At 37.1% G+C, this 18,399-nt stretch overlaps 2 protein-coding genes across 5 annotated transcripts; one reads left to right on the forward strand and one right to left on the reverse strand.

The window, feature by feature from the left end:
• The first annotated feature begins 1,231 nt into the window (after positions 1-1,231).
• On the forward strand, positions 1,232-10,251 carry LOC129453293 (striatin-interacting protein 1 homolog). Of its 2 annotated transcripts, none has more exons than XM_055217482.2 (21): positions 1,232-1,519; positions 1,930-1,999; positions 2,087-2,161; positions 3,749-3,883; positions 3,985-4,105; positions 4,194-4,262; positions 4,345-4,451; positions 4,603-4,730; positions 4,807-4,989; positions 5,066-5,286; positions 5,368-5,433; positions 5,516-5,579; positions 7,750-7,821; positions 7,902-7,976; positions 8,050-8,147; positions 8,359-8,485; positions 8,568-8,668; positions 8,742-8,808; positions 8,892-8,996; positions 9,107-9,311; positions 9,705-10,251. In XM_055217482.2, the coding sequence occupies exons 1-21, from the start codon at positions 1,412-1,414 to the stop codon at positions 9,953-9,955; spliced, it is 2,448 nt and encodes an 815-aa protein (XP_055073457.2). In that variant the 5' UTR covers positions 1,232-1,411; the 3' UTR covers positions 9,956-10,251. The 2 variants fall into 2 exon arrangements, with proteins under 2 accessions (XP_055073457.2, XP_055073458.2); XM_055217483.2 differs by having other exon boundaries at positions 1,248-1,519; positions 9,708-10,251.
• Positions 10,252-13,573: 3,322 nt separating this feature from the next.
• Positions 13,574-18,277, reverse strand: LOC129453290 (uncharacterized). 3 transcript variants are annotated; one of them, XM_055217478.2, is made up of 3 exons: positions 18,143-18,277; positions 15,534-15,659; positions 13,574-15,453 (listed from the first exon to the last, which is right to left on the reverse strand). In XM_055217478.2, the coding sequence occupies exons 2-3, from the start codon at positions 15,586-15,588 to the stop codon at positions 14,369-14,371; spliced, it is 1,140 nt and encodes a 379-aa protein (XP_055073453.2). In that variant the 5' UTR covers positions 15,589-15,659; positions 18,143-18,277; the 3' UTR covers positions 13,574-14,368. The 3 variants fall into 3 exon arrangements, with proteins under 3 accessions (XP_055073453.2, XP_055073454.2, XP_055073455.2); XM_055217479.2 differs by having other exon boundaries at positions 15,534-15,667; XM_055217480.2 differs by lacking the exon at positions 18,143-18,277 and adding an exon at positions 15,809-16,192.
• Positions 18,278-18,399: the final 122 nt, after the last annotated feature.

Raw genomic sequence — 18,399 nt, forward strand, 5'->3', positions numbered from 1 at the left:
AAGAGGTAAAATCCCCGAAGGGAAAACAAACAAATCCAGTCAGGGTAATCCAAAACGTAATCCACAAAATAGTCGAGGCAGGCAGCAAACAATCAGAATCCAAATAAACAGGCAACAGGTCAAAACAGGAACAGATAAATCGAACAGGACACAGGATAACATGATGAACGCTTGGTAATGCAGACAGGCTAACAATACTTTGCGGGGACATGACCAGTGGGAAGGGGCTTTATACAAAACAAACAGGAAGTGAATAGTGAAGTGTGACATGGCGTGATTTCAAAATAAAAGACCTGAACAGAACAGGATATCAAAATCAAAGTACCAAACATAAAACAAAACACAAGACAAAACCCTTACAGCAACCCTGCTGAAAAACAGCATAGACTAGCATTATTCAGATGCTGGTCCATACTGGTTTGGTGCTGGTTTAGCTGATGGTAACCTGCATACCAGCACCTAAACACCACATATTTTGGTCTTGCTGGTATGACCAGCATGGGATACTGATGCTGGTATGCTAATGACCACCAACTAAACCAGCACCAAACCAGTATGGACCAGCATGGGAATTAAAATTATTTAAAGAATATTTAATATATAGTATTTTTTTGCTACTGGATCACCTAAGTCTGCCCAGCAACAACCAATTATTTTAATTCCTATCAATTTTTATATTTTTATATATAGTATTTATTTTATCAGCTATATCTGCCCGGCAACAACCAACCCCTTCCATTATTTTTTTTTAAATAATTTTTTAAATTTTAATTCTTATAAAATTTTATAGTATTTCTTTTATAGGATCAGCTCTCTCTCTCTCTCTCTCTCTCTCTCTCTCTCTCTCTCTCTCTCTCTCTCTCTCTCTCTCTATTCTCCCAAGGACTTTTTTCCCACAGGGTTTTTCTACACACATTGGCTTAACTTAGAGCTTTGTTCTTAAAAAAGTTACACTATTACTATGCTCACACTAGTACTTAATTTTAGCCGCTATAATTTGCTTTCTCTGGTTTTTATTAATGTAAAGCTGCTTTGTAACAATGAAACACTTGAGAACAATATAAATAAAATTGAATTAAATATTTTTTTGTTATAGATGTATATTTTATGTTTCTTACATGTATTTTCCTTGTCTGTAATTTGCCTAAACCTGTTGCCAAATTGAGGTATTGCAACAAATATAATATATTATTTTAAGTATAATATAAAATTACATCGAAGTGTTTCATAAATAATAAATTGGTGTGTACACAAGATAAAATCAATTATTAATGTAGCATCAGCCTGTAAAAACATGTTGAAAATCACGTTACAGGCCGCTCACTCCACAGGCCTTTGCGCGCGCCTGCAGGGCGGTGATAGCGTGATGTTCGAGTATCGCGAGAAGTGAGACTGTGAGCCGGAAGTGGAGATGGACGGTGTCGGTTTAAGTGCTAATAACAAGCAACAGAAACCGAACCAAATGCTGCCAAATAAAATGAGAGGAGAATTTACTAGAAACCAGAGGAAAGACTCAGAGGTGAGACTCAAACCTGTGTGTTTATATCAGTTCATGTCGCGTGTTTATAGTTTTAAAGCGTTTCAGCGGCTGTTAGCGTAAACATCAACAACATCACAACGGCACTAAAATAATATAACGTTACTTCATTATAAACACAGTTAGACAATCATTTATAATATAAACGATATTTACGATGTCTGCTTAAGTGATCAATGTTACTGACTAAAGATAAAGCTGATGCTAAAGGCGTACAGTGACAGAGATAACTGTTACAGAAAGATGTGAATATCACTGATGTTTGAATTAACTTAAACTATATTTACTGATAACATTTACCCATAACTGAGCTGCATGATAACCATTGAGTATTAGATTACATTACTGTCAGGTATAAACCTATTTTTACTCATATTTGTGATTTGTTTTAGGGTTTATCAGAAGCTCCTGATCTGGAGTTTGAATATTCAGATGCTGATAAATGGACCTCTGAACTCTCAGGTACACTTAAGAGCCGGACTGAACTTTCATGAGATGATATGATCATAAACTCAATACTAATATAAACTCATTGTTTGTGTCTCATAGAGCTGTACAGTTACACAGAAGGCCCAGAGTTTCTTCTCAACAGGAAATGCTTTGAAGAAGATTTTCACACTCACAGTAAGCGCAGATCTATTTTTTTATATATTTTCATTATTAACTGAACTGAATTTTCATTAACTGGAATGTAGCGCTTGCACGATATTGAAGAACTGTGTGATAGGTATGTTGATGTTTTATTTTTGGTGTCCCCTGAGTACATATGTTAAGTTTTATCATACAGATAATTTATTATAAGATGTTAAAATTAACACTTTGTAGGTGTGAGCAAAAATGTGCAGTTTTTTATGTTGTTTGTGTCATTTTATATGCAAATGACTTGATGAAATGCAAACACAGATAGACATAATGGTGGTTTGTCCCCTTCTGGGAGTCAAATTTTACTGAGCTATTTTTTCACATGCTTTCAGAGGATGTTTTACCAAAACTAAGTTTCACATTTTCTAGGTTGATAGAAGCACTGGAGATCCAATTATAGCACTAAAACATGAAAAAAGTCAGATTTTCATGATGTGTCCCCTTTAAAGTTTTAAAAATATATTAAAAACAATTTTATAACCAACATATATGTTTTACATTCTTATTTGGAAAAGAAAGCATTAATCTCCATCTCTCACTATTCTCATCCACATCAACTTTGAAGCTCTTTTGTTGATTTAATTGTTTGTTTAATTTGTACGTCTGCTAAATATTGACTATTAATTATTTTATGTCCGTGTGGTTAAATTAAATGTCAAAGGGTTAAAATTTCAATATAAATTTGCAGATTACTTGCATACATTCTCTTTTTTGAGGACCAAGTCTAAAATTTCTGGTTTGATTTAATTTTGAAAAAAATATTTGGGGGATAATTGCAAAAATGTCAATGTGGTGTAACCGGTTTGTGTCAATTGGTGTAACTAGTATTTTTTTAAATGAAAATATAAATAAATTTAATAAAAAATGGAGATTATAAATATAATCATCTAGTTTAGTGTAATATGATTTTTTACATACATTTTTACATCATTTGTCAAAGATTATTTAAAAAACAGCTGTTTTCAGCATATGTCAGAACAAATATTACAAAAACGCATTAAAATTAACATTTAGAAATAACTAATAAAATGTATTTTGACATTTTCAGGTCCATTCAGTCTGAACTTTCATAAAAATGGTGCAAGTGTAATTATTTTATTGCATAAAAACAACATAAATGCACTATGTGCATTGAAATAAACCTAATGCGTGCTTGTAAAAAAGATATTTGAATATCTCATTTCGCCAAACCGTTTTTGTTACTGACCCAATTACAGTAAATAAGAGACAAACAGAAAATTGTTGAAACTATATAAACGTTAGTTATGCATAAAATTTATAAATATACCCTTTTAAAGTACTTAAAATACATTTACAAGACATAATTAAAGTGGATCTGACATTTCACGTTACTATTTAAATAAGCGTGTTGAACCAGTGTGTGACACAACATCACATTAAAAAGTAAATAATGATTGGTCATTTTACTGTCTGTTGAACTTTGGCTTTTCATTACAAACATCAGTCGATGGCGATAAAAAAATCCAAATAGCAGCCGATATAGCAGCCTCTGGAATATATCAGTCTATCACTATTTTAATCCTGCAATGTCATGCTTTGTTTCGACAGTGCCCGAAAAGAAATGGACCGAGCTGGATTCGGTTCAGCACAGAGCTCATGCCATGCGTCTCCTAGACGGCCTGGACGTCATCGGCAGAGAGCGACGTTTAAAAGTCGCCAGAGCTCTTCTGTATATGGCACAAGGTCTTCTAGAAAACGTCTTTCTTGCTTATATTTGTTCACATCACCGTGTGATTTTACTGTAATTGTTCATAAGATGTGATGGATGCTGTGTGATGTTTCAGGGACGTTTGGTGAGTGTAGCTCCGAGATGGAGGTCCAGCACTGGATGAGATATAACATCTTTCTACTGTTGGATGTTGGAGCTTTCACCGCTCTGGTGGAGCTGCTCAATATGGAAATCGAGTGAGATACACCGCATGCCAACAATCATTAATAATAGATATCAGTGAAATAACAGAAGGGTTGTAAATGGACGTTTAATGTGTTTCAGTAACAGTGCCGCATGTAGCAGCGCCGTCAGGAAACCTGCAATCTCTCTGGCCGACAGCACTGACCTCAGGTACAGAAGCAAACGCGTGTGAACATATAGCTAAGTCAAACCAAAACATGTCTAACTAACCTAATGTGTGTGTGTGTTTTAGGGTGTTGTTGAACATCATGTACCTCGTGGTGGAAACCATCCAGCGTGAAGAACCTACAGACACTCCAGAGTGGAGAACCATCAGAGAAACCTTCAAATCTGAACTCGGTTTGTTTTTGTGAGATCTCAGCTGATAACAACATGAACTTAAAAGGGATCATTTAAAGATTTTCATCCAGCAGCATCTGATAAAACTGAAGAGTAGAAATATGTCCACTCTATGGTCTTGTTTAGTGATTTGTGTTTCTGATGATCACAGGTTCTCCTCTTTATAATCATGAGCCCGTCTCAGTCATGCTTTTTGGGATGGTGACCAAGTTCTGCAGCGGTCATGCCCCTCATTTCCCAATGAAAAAAGTTCTGCTGCTCCTCTGGAAGACCATCCTGGTAAGAATAATGTTATGCACAATGTTAACAGGCAAATAGCCCTGTCTTCTTTAATTCAGCATTTTCTGGTGTTTAGTTTACTCTTGGAGGATTCGAGCAGTTGCAGAGCAGTAAGATAGGTAAACGTGCAGCGCTGGGTTTGCCGCCCCTGCCGGAGGACACCATCCGTGTGGTAAGGAGTATGAGAGCGGCATCTCCACCGGCATCTGCCTCCGATCTCATCGAACAACAGCAGAGACGTGCCAGGAGAGAACACAAGGTCTTTAAATGTTTTTACCAAACTCTGGATAGAAGATAATCATGAGCCGTTTTAAAGTCTCTGTTCATCTCTGCAGGCTCTCATAAAGCAAGACAATCTGGATGCATTTAATGAGAAAGACCCATATAAGGCAGACGACTCTCGCGAGGAGGAAGACGAGAATGATGATAACGACAACTCTATGGAGTCGGAGCCATTTCCGCTGGAGCGTGATGAGGTCATGCCCCCGCCCATCCCTCATCCGCCCACTGAGAGGGTCTGTTTTCCCAAGGGTCTCCCCTGGGCTCCTAAAGTCAGGTAGATATCATCACTCCATCACTTGAACTTGTTTCTTGTGGTTCGGTGAGATCACGTTCTTGTTTTATTTTTTTGTCCCAGGGAAAAGGATATCGAGAACTTCCTGGAGTCCAGTAGGAGTAAATTCATCGGTTACACTTTGGGAAGGTGAGAGTTTTCACACACTGAGGCAGTTTGATTTCTGTGAGTGACCGTGATTCATTTCTTTTCTTGTTTGTTTGTGTTGTAGTGACACAGATACGGTGGTTGGTTTGCCCAGACCGATCCATGAAAGCATCAAAACGCTCAAACAGGTGATTAACCAACTTCATGATCATTCAACATAACTCACCCCTTTCCCTCCAACATCATGATTGTTTAACTCCACCCCTTCCACTGCAACATCATGATCGTTTAACATAACTCCACTATCATGATTTTTTAACTCCGCCCCTTTTACTGCAACATTGTAATTGTTTTAAATAACTCTGCCCGATTTACTGCAACATTGTGATCTTTTAAAATTACTCCACCCCTTCCACTGCAACATCATGATCGTTTAACATAACTCCACTATCATGATTGTTTAATGCCGCCACTTTTACTGCAACATTGTGATCATTTAACCTAACTCCACCCCTTCCACTGCAACATCATGATCGTTTAACATAACTCCACTATCATGATTTTTAACTCCGCCCCTTTTACTGCAACATCGTGATCGTTTAAAATAACTCCACCCCTTCCCCTGCAACATCATGATTGTTTAACATAACTCCACTATCATGATTGTTTAACTACGCCCCTTTTACTGCAACATTGTAATTGTTTTAAATAACTCCGCCCTTTTTACTGCAACATTGTGATTGTTTAAAATTACTCCAACCCTTCCACTGCAACATCATGATCGTTTAACATAACTCCACTATCATGGTTGTTTAACTCTGCCCCTTTTACTGCAACATTGTGATGGTTTAAAATAACTCCACCCGTTTTATTGCAACATTGTGATCGTTTAAAATTACTCCACCCCTTCCACTGCAACATCATGATCGTTTAACATAACTCCACTATCATGATTTTTAACTCCGCCCCTTTTACTGCAACATCGTGATCGTTTAAAATAACTCCACCCCTTCTCCTGCAACATCATGATTGTTTAACATAACTCCACTATCATGGTTGTTTAACTCCGCCCCTTTTACTGCAACATTGTAATTGTTTTAAATAACTCCGCCCCTTTTACTGCAACATTGTGATTGTTTAAAATTACTCCAACCCTTCCACTGCAACATCATGATCGTTTAACATAACTCCACTATCATGATTGTTTAACTCCGCCCCTTTTACTGCAACATTGTGATCGTTTAAAATAACTCTGCACCTTTTACTGCAACATCATGATCGTTTAAAATTACTCCACCCCTTCCACTGCAACATCATGATCATTTAACATAACTCCACTATCATGATTGCTTAACTCCGCCACTTTTACTGCAACATTGTAATTGTTTTAAATAACTCCGCCCGTTTTACTGCAACATTGTGATTGTTTAAAATTACTCCACCCCTTCCACTGCAACATCATGATCATTTAACATAACTCCACTATCATGATTGTTTAACTCCGCCACTTTTACTGCAACATTGTGATCATTTAACCTAACTCCACCCCTTCCACTGCAACATCATGGTGTTTAACATAACTCCACTATCATGATTGTTTAACTCCGCCCCTTTTACTGCAACATTGTAATTGTTTTAAATAACTCCGCCCTTTTTACTGCAACATTGTGATTGTTTAAAATTACTCCACCCCTTCCACTGCAACATCATGATCATTTAACATAACTCCACTATCATGATTTTTAACTCCGCCACTTTTACTGCCACTTTTACTGCAACATTGTGATTGTTTAAAATTACTCCAACCCTTCCACTGCAACATCATGATTTTTAACATAACTCCACTATCATGATTGTTTAACTCCGCCACTTTTACTGCAATATTGTAATTGTTTTAAATAACTCCGCCCTTTTTATTGCAACATTGTGATTGTTTAAAATTACTCCACCCCTTCCACTGCAACATCATGATCGTTTAACATAACTCCACTATCATGATTGTTTAACTCCGCCACTTTTATTGCAACATTGTAATTGTTTTAAATAACTCCGCCCATTTTACTGCAACATTGTGATCGTTTAAAATTACTCCACCCCTTCCACTGAAACATCATGATCGTTTAACATAACTCCACTATCATGATTGTTTAACTCCACTTTTACTGCAACATTGTTATTATTTAAAATAACTCCGCACCTTTTACTGCAACATTGTAATCATTTAACCTAACTCCACCTCTTTCACTGCAACTTCAGTCTTTTCACATAACTCCACCCCTTCCACTGCAACATAATCTTTTTACCTAACTTTCAGTCTTATTCAGTCATTAACCATGGTAAAACCGTGTTGTGTTTCAGCACAAGTATGTGTCCATCGCTGAGGTTCAGATCGCTAAAGAAGAAGAATTTCAGAAGACACCTCTGTCTGGAGTAAGTGACCAATCACTGATAGAGCTACAGAGTCTCATTAAACGTGATGGTATTACTACATCCTCCGTGTTTGTGTTCAGGGTGAAGAGGAGTTGGAGTTGTGCGCCACAGAGCTCTTGTACCAGGGTATTTTACCCAGCTTACCACAGTATATGGTGAGAGGTTTTCAGACTCGCTGTGCACACACAGTATGAGTAGGTTTTATACTGACAGCTGTGTGCATTTCAGATCGCTCTCCTCAAGATCCTGTTGGCTGCTGCTCCCACGTCTAAAGCAAAGACCGACTCCATCAACATACTGGCAGACGTGCTACCTGAAGAAATGCCGTAAGACTCGCAAACCTCATACGTTTTATCAAATTAACTGGAATAGTCATGGATGTTAAATCAGTCAGCTGGAGTATTAACAATATAAATCTGTGTCAGTGTTTGGTCCCTTCCCCATCACTTTAGCTATGTTGCCATGGTTACAGTAAGCTCCATCATCACTTACTTTAAAAAGATCTTGTTGACTGTGATGTCTCTGGTATTTCTCCAGTACCACAGTTCTTCAAAGTATGAAGTTGGGTGTAGATGTAAATCGACATAAAGAAATCATCGTAAAAGCCATTTCAGCTATACTCCTGCTGCTGCTGAAACACTTCAAACTCAATCACGTCTATCAGGTACACACACGCGCATTTATATGATAAATTTAATAAATTATTATCGTGTAATGACCATCCTAACGTGAGCATGTTAATGTAGTTTGAGTACATGGCTCAGCACCTGGTGTTTGCCAACTGTATTCCACTCATCCTGAAGTTTTTCAACCAGAACATCATGTCCTACATCACCGCGAAAAACAGGTGAGTCTTCTTCAGTCAGCCTTTCATATCGTATGCAATGCATTTTGGATACTAATGCGACGTTTCCTGACAGCATCTCGGTTTTGGATTTCCCACATTGTGTCGTGCATGAGCTTCCAGAACTCACAGCTGAGAGTCTGGTGAGAAATAACACACACACAAACACATAAAAGACTGAAGATCCTCTGGGCATCTTTTAATGCGATGTGTGTTTTGTTAACAGGAAGCTGGTGATAATAATCAGTTCTGCTGGAGGAACTTATTCTCCTGCATCAATCTGCTGCGCATCCTCAATAAACTCACCAAATGGAAACACTCCAGGACCATGGTAGGATACCACACACACACACACACACACACACACATCAAAGCAAAGGTTTCCATTTACACTGCACACTATTCTTTAAAAACAGAAATTTTGCTCTCGTCCGTTTCTAGATGTTGGTGGTTTTTAAATCTGCTCCCATCCTGAAGAGGGCGCTGAAGGTCAAGCAGGCCATGATGCAGCTCTATGTGCTCAAACTGCTCAAAGTTCAAACAAAGTATCTGGGACGGCAGTGGAGGAAGAGCAACATGAAGACCATGTCTGCGATATACCAGAAAGTGCGTCATCGCCTAAATGACGACTGGGCTTACGGAAACGGTGAGGAAACGAAAATAAGCTAGCATGCACACCAGCGTATATGTTCACGCTTTGAAAGCACAAGAGTTGAAAAATATTTAACTTTGGGTGAAAAGTTCAGTGTGTCAATGTCACTTCTCAAATCTGGGGTGGGACAAATATCACAACAACCAACCGGCACATCGCTCAACGACTGATAAACAGAAGTATCATAGCAACTGAAGCGCTTAGCTAAAAAGCTGGCAAGCGCCTACAGTCACCGCCTGACTGCCGTTTTCAGCTGCGTTTAAATGCTTTGGTGTGCACACCCGCTAAGATATCAAATACATGTGAACCAGCAGGTCATTGCGCAATGCTTTTGAGTGTTTGTGTGTGTGGTTAAAATTAATCGTCCACGGCATGTGTCTCTGATAGCAGACCTGGACGCCCGCCCGTGGGACTTCCAGGCTGAAGAATGCGCCCTGCGTGCCAACATCGAGCGTTTCAACAGCCGGCGCTACGACAAGAACCAATGTAACCCGGAATTCCTCCCGGTGGACAACTGCCTCCAGAGTGTCCTGGGACAACGTATTGACTTACCAGAAGACTTCCAGATGAACTATGACCTCTGGCTGGAGCGTGAGGTCTTTTCCAAACCCATTTCTTGGGAAGAGCTTCTACAGTGAGTCGTCTCTTCACGAATACAGTTCTTCAAATGACACTACGCTTTACGGAGTCCAACAACAGGGACCATAACCTGTGTGTGTGTGTTTGTGTAATATAATCCCACATCTCCTACAGTTTTTATTTTTAGAAAGGGAAGTGTGTTAGCCAGATGTGCAATGAGGTCATGTTTATGTTTGTTTTATTGTTTATCTTTAACTGAATATTAAATCTTATGTTATTGTATTTATCCTGAAGTGCTTTTATGACTGTAAAGCTTTCTAATACAATACAGTGACTCTTCTCTGTGGACCCCTGATATTTTTGACTCTTTCTTCTTGTTGAAAGTCAATATAAGGAAAGAGATCACATCATAAGGTCAGAAAATTGTTTGTGACGGGCAAGAGTTTATATCAACACATCAGATATTAAAAAAAAATCCTATGGAAGTCAATGGGTACCATCAACTGTGTGCTTACCATCATTCATCAAAATATTTTCTTTTGTGTTCAACAGAATAAAGAAACTCATAAAGGTTTTGAACAACAGGTGAGTACATCATGACAGCAGTTGTTTTTTTTTTTTTTTTGGTGAGCTATGCCTTTAAATATTCCTTATAATTTACAGATCTACCACATCTGTTAAATGAGTCAAATATTTTATTCAAAAAACAAATACAAGCTTATTTCTAGATTAAAGCCACAATATGTAGTATTTACACCACTAGAGGTCGCACTTTTAAAACAATAACAAAGGTAAAGCTTGACGTTATGAAGTAGAGTGGAATGATAGATGTTTTCATCATTCTGATACGTATTGAATTCATTAATCATGTTCATGGATGAGGTAATGAATTAATGTTTTTCTACCTGTACATTTGATCACATTATTTTATGCCATGGTAAAGAATTAACATCTGCGCTATTGCAGTTAAGTCACTAAAAGGCTGACAATTACAAGGGAGAAGGATGAGCCATTATTTAAAGTTGCATTGTGTAAAGGATCTCTTGACAGAAATGCAATTTAATCTAAATAACTATATTATCAGTGATGTATAAAGACCTTACATGATGAACTGTATTGTTTTTATTATCTTAGAATGAGACATTTTTATCTACATACACCGTGGGTTTCCTTACATGAAAGTAGCCGTCATGTAGCCCTAAACAGACAAAATGTTCGCATTTTATCTCTACGTTGTCTCAGGCGATGACGTGTTTGTCCTGTGGCGGCTACTGTAGCTTCTCTATGCGTTTCGAAAAGGAGGGGTGAGCTGTGGACTGGTTGCAATTCATAGTCTCACCGCTAGACGATGCTAAAACTCCCACAAGCACTTTTAAAACAGGAATATCTCTGGATTTACAAATCCTTGGAAACTTTGGGGATAATGTACACAACTGCATTAATTATATTACACTGTGCAAGTGTTTTTTGGATATTGTATTACAAAAAAATGACATATTGTGGCTTTAATGAAGTTTATAAAACATTTTGGGACGAGTTAAAGTATATTATCAATATCCTGGTATATTCTAGAAAGTGGAATAAATGTTTTCATGCATTTACTGAAACAGCGTATGATGAAAATAACATTTCGAGGACAGGGTTTTTCTCACTAGCTGGGTTTCTTAAATTTGTTTCGTAAATTAAAATATTTTCAAAATTCGCAAAAAAAAAAAACCAACCAATTGTAAATTAGGTGGTTTCCATCAAGTTGTTAGAGCCAATAACGGTGGTATTGGTAATCTAGTTACCAACAGTAAATAAAACAAGGCATGCTTAGAAAATTGGTCAAGTTATGAATTTACTAGCAGCACAACTTGTAGTCGCCAAACTGAATGCTGTGCACAGACCAAAAATGTCAAATTTTTGATGCAGGCACTAACAGCAAAGGCATTGCGACGTCTTCAAAACCCATATATAGTAATGTTCGCAAATGTGTTTCCATCTCTTATTATTCACATTTACTCTTTTTCGCACTAGTCAAAAATTGCCTCAAGCGAGTGTAAAGACCAGTGATGCCGGTAACGCGTTACTTAGTAACGAGTTACTCTAATTTGACCACTTTTTTTAGTAACGAGTAATCTAACGCGTTAATATTTCCAAACCAGTAATCAGATTAAAGTTACTTATCCAAGTCACTGTGCGTTACTATTTTTGAAATTTTCCTTAGTAAAATATTTTCAGGTCACGTGTAAGCGACACAAACGTAAACAACGTACAATGGAGAGAGAAGAGAGATGCAGCTACAAAAACACTACGTCAATTTAAAAAAAAAAAAACATCGCGGCACTGCGCAGACAGTCAAACTGAGCAATTCCCACCCGGTGATGCGAAGCAGTGAGCAGGAGTTCATCCACTACCCAAACAACAAAAGCTGGACTTCAGTGCAAAACCAGTAAGTGTGGGAGAGTTGAAGAACGAAAGTAACAAAGCGATTTTCTCCGAGCCCTGATAACATCTAAATCTCACTATGACAGCATATTAGCACATAACCTCTGAAAGAGTTGACAAATATCGCGTTATTTATTCACCGATTTCCACGTGTAGATCCAGAACTGTTTTCAACCATGATAAGTACATTCCAAAAGCGGTCTTTTTTCTTACAACGCGTTGTTTTCTCGTTTCATGTGTTACAATACTGATAAATCTACAAGGTATTTACTATATAACATCTTGAAGACTTCTCAGTTTTTCAAAAAAAAAAGTAAGTCGAGTTTATAGAGTAAGTAGATCCTGTCGGGTCAAAAGTAACACTTGTTAGTTTTGTCCCGCTGCTAATACTGTGTATAATATGGTAAAACATTGATATTATTCTAATTTGATTTAATTTTATTTTCATAGTGTTCAAACTATTGAATTTTTTTTAGTCTCAGCAATTTAAGTTTGTACTTTTGGTTGCTTTTGAAACATTTGATAAAACAGAAATTTAAAATAAAAATGTAATTTAATTATTTTTTACAAAGATAAATGACAAAATAAGTTTGCAGTTACATATTAAAGAGGTCATAGTAATATATATTTAATAAAAACAAGTGTAACACAAAAATCTATCATGTTTTGTTGTGTTACTTTTGACCAACCTGTGTGTTACTTTCGTCCCTGCTGTCAAGGTCAAAAGTAACAATTCACTACTCTTGTTTAAAGTGAAATTATACAGAAGTCGTTTTACATTTGTTCAAAATTCCAGCTGGTTTTGATAGACCACATTTGTGAGTTATTGAAAAATATATCTCTGTCTAAAACATTAGCTTTTGAAATTAAGTTTTTCTGAAAATGGCCCCTGCTCACCCCTATTTATGTTAAGTGAAGTCAAGAAAGACTCATATATATATTTTAGTTTTTTAAAACACAACAGTTCAACTTAAAATGTCAGGAGATACATTGTTGACGTTACTGTTAAAAATGCACTTCCAATAAAGTGAGTGTTGGCAAAACCGGCTGTCATTTTTAATGTTGAGGCAGTGGGGGTGTTGGCAGTTACTGGAATGTAACTAACAAAGTAACTTGTAATCTAACTAAGTTACTTTTAAAATCAAGTAATCTGTAAAGTAACTTAGTTACTTTTTAAGGGAGTATTCAGTAATCAGTAATCAGATTACTTTTTCAAAGTAACTGTGGCATCACTGGTAAAGACGTTTTTGTCAATTAACTCTTTCGCCGCCATTGATGAGATAACTCGTCAATTAAGAGAAAACGCTTCCCTGTCAATGACACGAATTTCCAGCTTTCCACAATACCACTATTATCCACCAGGTGGCGCACTTACACAACTTATACAACGGAAGTAGCGCCTCACGTGAAAGAGAAAGAACTCTGTGTATGTTTTAAAGATCGCTCTGCATCTGATCTCTATCAAAAGTCCTTCACAAAAATTGATTTATCTCAGCTTTTTGCTCAAATTTGGTGTTTTTGAAGAAACCTACACATATTTAAGAGGTGATAAAAGAGAACTAATGAAGCTAGGATGAAACTATTTTTTTATTTGAAATTAGAGGGTCTGTTCTTTCATTTGATGTATAGCTTGTTTATATATTTAAAGAAGAACATTTTCTGGAAGGCATTAAACTTTTGTGAAAATCATGAAAAATGCTGGTGCTGGCAACTTTTTTAAAAAACACTGGTGGGGAAAGAGTTCATCAAAGTTTGGCGGCTCGTTTCTTATGCGATACTTTAAAATGTGCTTAAATTCAGTGTGAAGGAAATCCAGCTACAGTTTGCACAAACATTTTGGAAAGCTTACATCAGACCTTGGTGTACATTTCTGGCAGAGCTTCTGTTGCAAAGCAAACCATACCGAAATAGACTCTATGTCATCCCGTATCCCGATGGGAAAAAATACTGATATACTGCCCAGCCCTACTCTACACATTAATAAATGATATTAAAGAACCATATTTTTTTTCAAACACGCTGTAATGACATTTTGAAGATGGTCAACTGTGCCGTTTTTTCATGTGCTCCAGTAGTTGCTCTGATTGTTTGAAACCCCTCCCACATGAAGAGCAGTGATACGGTTTGTCTCCGGCGTGTACTTTCTTATGTGTACTCAAGGTGGATGGTTTGGTGAATCTCATGTCACACTGCGAACACTTGTAAGGTTTTTCTCCAGTATGAATCCTCTGATGTTCTTTCAGTTGGCTTACCGTAGTAAAAGCCTTCCCGCAGTGAAAGCACACGTGAGCTCTCACCCCGGCGTGTATGTCCTGGTGCTTCTGTAAACAGTCGAGCCGCGCGAAACACTTCCCGCACACCGAACACGCGTGAGGTTTCTCGTTGGCGTGAACCTGCAGGTGTCGCTTTAGCCCTGATGCTGAAACGAAGCGTTTAGTGCAGACATCGCAGTGAAACGGTTTGACGTCAGAGTGAGTAAGAAGATGATTTTTGAGACTGATCGCATAAATGAAGCTTTTTCCACAGTGGGAACACATGAAGGGCTTTTCTCCAGTGTGGATCCTCATGTGAACCTTCAGCTTTTCTTTATCCATCACCTTCTTTCCACATTGGTGACACGTGTGCGGTTTCTGACCGCTGTGGACTCTTAAATGCCTCTTTAGGTTATGGAGACGTGTAAATGATTTTTCACATTGATGACACACGTGCAGAGTCTTCTCTAAAGTCGTCTCGGCGTGGACCTGTAGATGTCTCTTCAGGTTTCCTGTACGCGTGAAACACTTTCCACATTGGAGGCACGTGTACGGTTTTTGTCCGCTGTGGCTCTCTAAATGCCTGTTGAGGGTTTCTAAACGCGTGAAGCTCTGTCCACACTGATGGCATGTGTGCGGTTTCTCTCCGGTATGAATTATTAAATGTCTATTAAGATGACTTTTAGATGTGAAACTCCTCCCACACTGATCACACGTGTTTGTTTTTTCACCGATGTGAACTGTCATGTATCTCTGAAGACATGCCGAACTCTGTTCATACTGAAAACAGCTGAAATCCTCCTCGGCCTCTTTGATCTGTAAGAAATTCAGAGGTTTCTCCAGTTCTTCATCATCGCCGTTCATCCACATCAGGTCTAAAGTATTAAATAAGCAAACATTAAGGAAAGTAGACAGAAGAACGTGAGATCTTTAAGCATCGGGTATAAACACAAACCTCTTTGTTCTTCAGTATCTTCATGCATCATTCTGAAGGCTTCTGGATCATTCATTTTTTTATTTAATATCAAATTGTTTTATCTTGAGATGTTCCTGTATGTTTGGATTGTAGACTCATTGTAATCTGGTTTGCTAAAATCAAAATGTACATATTAAATTGGTTCAATCACAACTGCTTAACATTTGCATCAAAACCAACATTTTAGTATCAAATATATAAGGGATGATCAATGGCTTGCCATGCATTTAAAAAAATCCTGATCATTTACTCACCCCAATGCCATCCAAGATGTTTATGTCTTTCTTTGTTCAGTTTAGAAGAAACTTTCCAGGATTTTTCTCCATTTAGTGGACCTCAAAGTTTACAGTTTTAAAGGCGGGGTGCATGATTTTTGACTCGGGCCGAGTACCAAAATACAATTCTAGCCAATCAGCAGTAAGGGGCGTGTCTACTAACCAATATCATTGCCTGGGTTGCGTATGTGTGTCAAAAGAAAGTCCAGATTCTATTGGTGTAGGGGCGTGTTTGTTTAGGTGATTTCAAATGTCAACATTGGCTCTCAGAGATCATGCACCCCGCCTTTAATGCAGCTTCAAAGCGCTCTAAATGATCTCAACCAAAGCATAAGGCTCTTATCTAACCAAACCATCCTCAAAAATAAAAATAAACAGATTTAAACCATGACTTCTCGTCTTGCACTGGCCGTGGGATGCGCCAGCGCGACCTTTCGTATTACGTAATTATGTGGAAAGGTCATGCGTTGCATATGTGAAACGCACACTTGCGGACCATTTTAAACCATAAACTGACACAAAGACATAAATTTCGTATCATTCCACATGCAACAACATCTGAACGCTCCTCTTTCTCATATTTACATATAGGCATTAAGCAGACACTTTTCCAAAGCGACTTACGCTGCAAAAAAATGCTTAGTATTTTTGTCTTGTTTTCAGTAAAAATATCTAAAAATTCTTACATGAAGATGCTTTTTCTTGATGACCAAAACGACCCAAGAAATTAAGTCTAGTTTTAGCCAAACTAGACCAAAAATATCAAATTTAAAATATTTTGTGCATAAAACAAGCAAAAAATCTACCAATGGGGTAAGCAAAATAATCTTGAACATTTTTCTTAAACACTAAATTCAAGAAAAATTTGCTTACCATTGGCAGATTTTTTTGTTGTTTTATGCACAAAAGCACTTAAATTTGATATTTGTGGTCTAAAAACTAGACCATCAAGAAAAAAGCATCTTAATTTAAGAATTTTTAGATATTTTTACTGAAAACAAGACAAAAATACTAAGATTTTTTTCTTGAAAATCATTTTTTTGCAGTGTACAAAGATTAGGAAACAATAAAAACGATGTGTTATAGGGAGGCTATAGTACAACAAGATACAAGTTTTCGCTATTCCCAAACAATACCTGTTGAGAGAAAAACATAGTTATTTTTTTATAATTTTTTAAACTATTATAAGAGATAGAAATGCGGTCAATATCTATGTATTTTTGGAAGAGATGGGTTTTTAATTGTGTGTTGAATGTTGCAAGACATGTGGGTGACCAGAATGCAATAGGAAGGAGCACTAGTTTCACATACGTCATTGCGTGACCTTTCCATGTGATTACGTAATACGTAAGGTCACGCCAGTGCGTCACATGGAAAGAGCAAGACGAGAAGTTGTGGTTAAAAAGTACTTATTTTTGGGGGGGAATGATGATGTTTCTCTATAGAAGATCCTTATGCATTGGTTGGGATCGTTTAGAGCTCTCTGAAGCTGCATTGAAACTGTAAAGTGTTGAGGTCCACTATATGGAGATAAATTCTGGAAAGTTTTCCTCAAAAAACATAAGAAACACATATTAGATGACATCTGGGTAAGTAAATTATCATAATGTTTAATTGAACGTGGAATATTTCTTTAAGGATTAAAATCATACATCTAATGCTCATATATATATATATATATATATATATATATATATATATATATATATATATATATATCCTTTTTTAAGGACCGTTTTGATGTAAGGCATGTCTAGTTTAATATGAAGTCTGTTATTTATCATATTAATGGACTACGGTGTGGTTTCCCTGACAGGGCTTACACTAGTCCCAGACTAAATGCATTTTTGAGATGTGCCTTAATTTGAAAATGTCTTTCACTGACACATCTTAACATATATCAGTGCCATTATTTTATCTCAAGATGCACACTAGTATTGTTTTTTTTTTTTTTGTAAGGTATGTTTATAAAAGCTATCCCAATATAACTAAGGCCTAGTCCTGGATTAATCTTAGTCCAGTTAATGGGAAACTGACCCTACATGTGTTATAGTCAATGAAGTATCTACCATTTCATTAGATTAAAATCTATTTATATACAAATAAATGTGACGTCACCAAACAGTTACACATTCAATCCAACAAAACCTCACAACACGTATTTTAAATCTCTGCTCTGCACGTGAAAGCATTAAAGAAACATCATGCATTATATACTACCATAGACGAATTTATTCACGTACACATTTCTGTCAGTTTAATGTTTGATAATGCTTACTGCTCTTTGAGGTCGTCTAAGATTAATCTGTTTACCTTCACGCGATTACATGCCGAAGTTGAACTTTATAGACTGAGAAGCGATGTGTTTACAATCATAACAAATATAACAGACCGCAGCATATTACAATAAAAATGTGCGCTTTAAATCACCTCACTCACCGGAAGAAGAAACCTCGAGAGCCACGCCTACTCGCATGACGTTAACTAGAGGCGCGTTCCAATTGGATGGGATCGTGTTCGTAATCTTTTACTAATGTAAATTACGTATTTTACAGTTTGTAAAAATATAA

This window comes from Misgurnus anguillicaudatus, unplaced genomic scaffold, assembly GCF_027580225.2.
Source record: "Misgurnus anguillicaudatus unplaced genomic scaffold, ASM2758022v2 HiC_scaffold_31, whole genome shotgun sequence".
Classification (NCBI taxonomy): domain Eukaryota; kingdom Metazoa; phylum Chordata; class Actinopteri; order Cypriniformes; family Cobitidae; genus Misgurnus; species Misgurnus anguillicaudatus.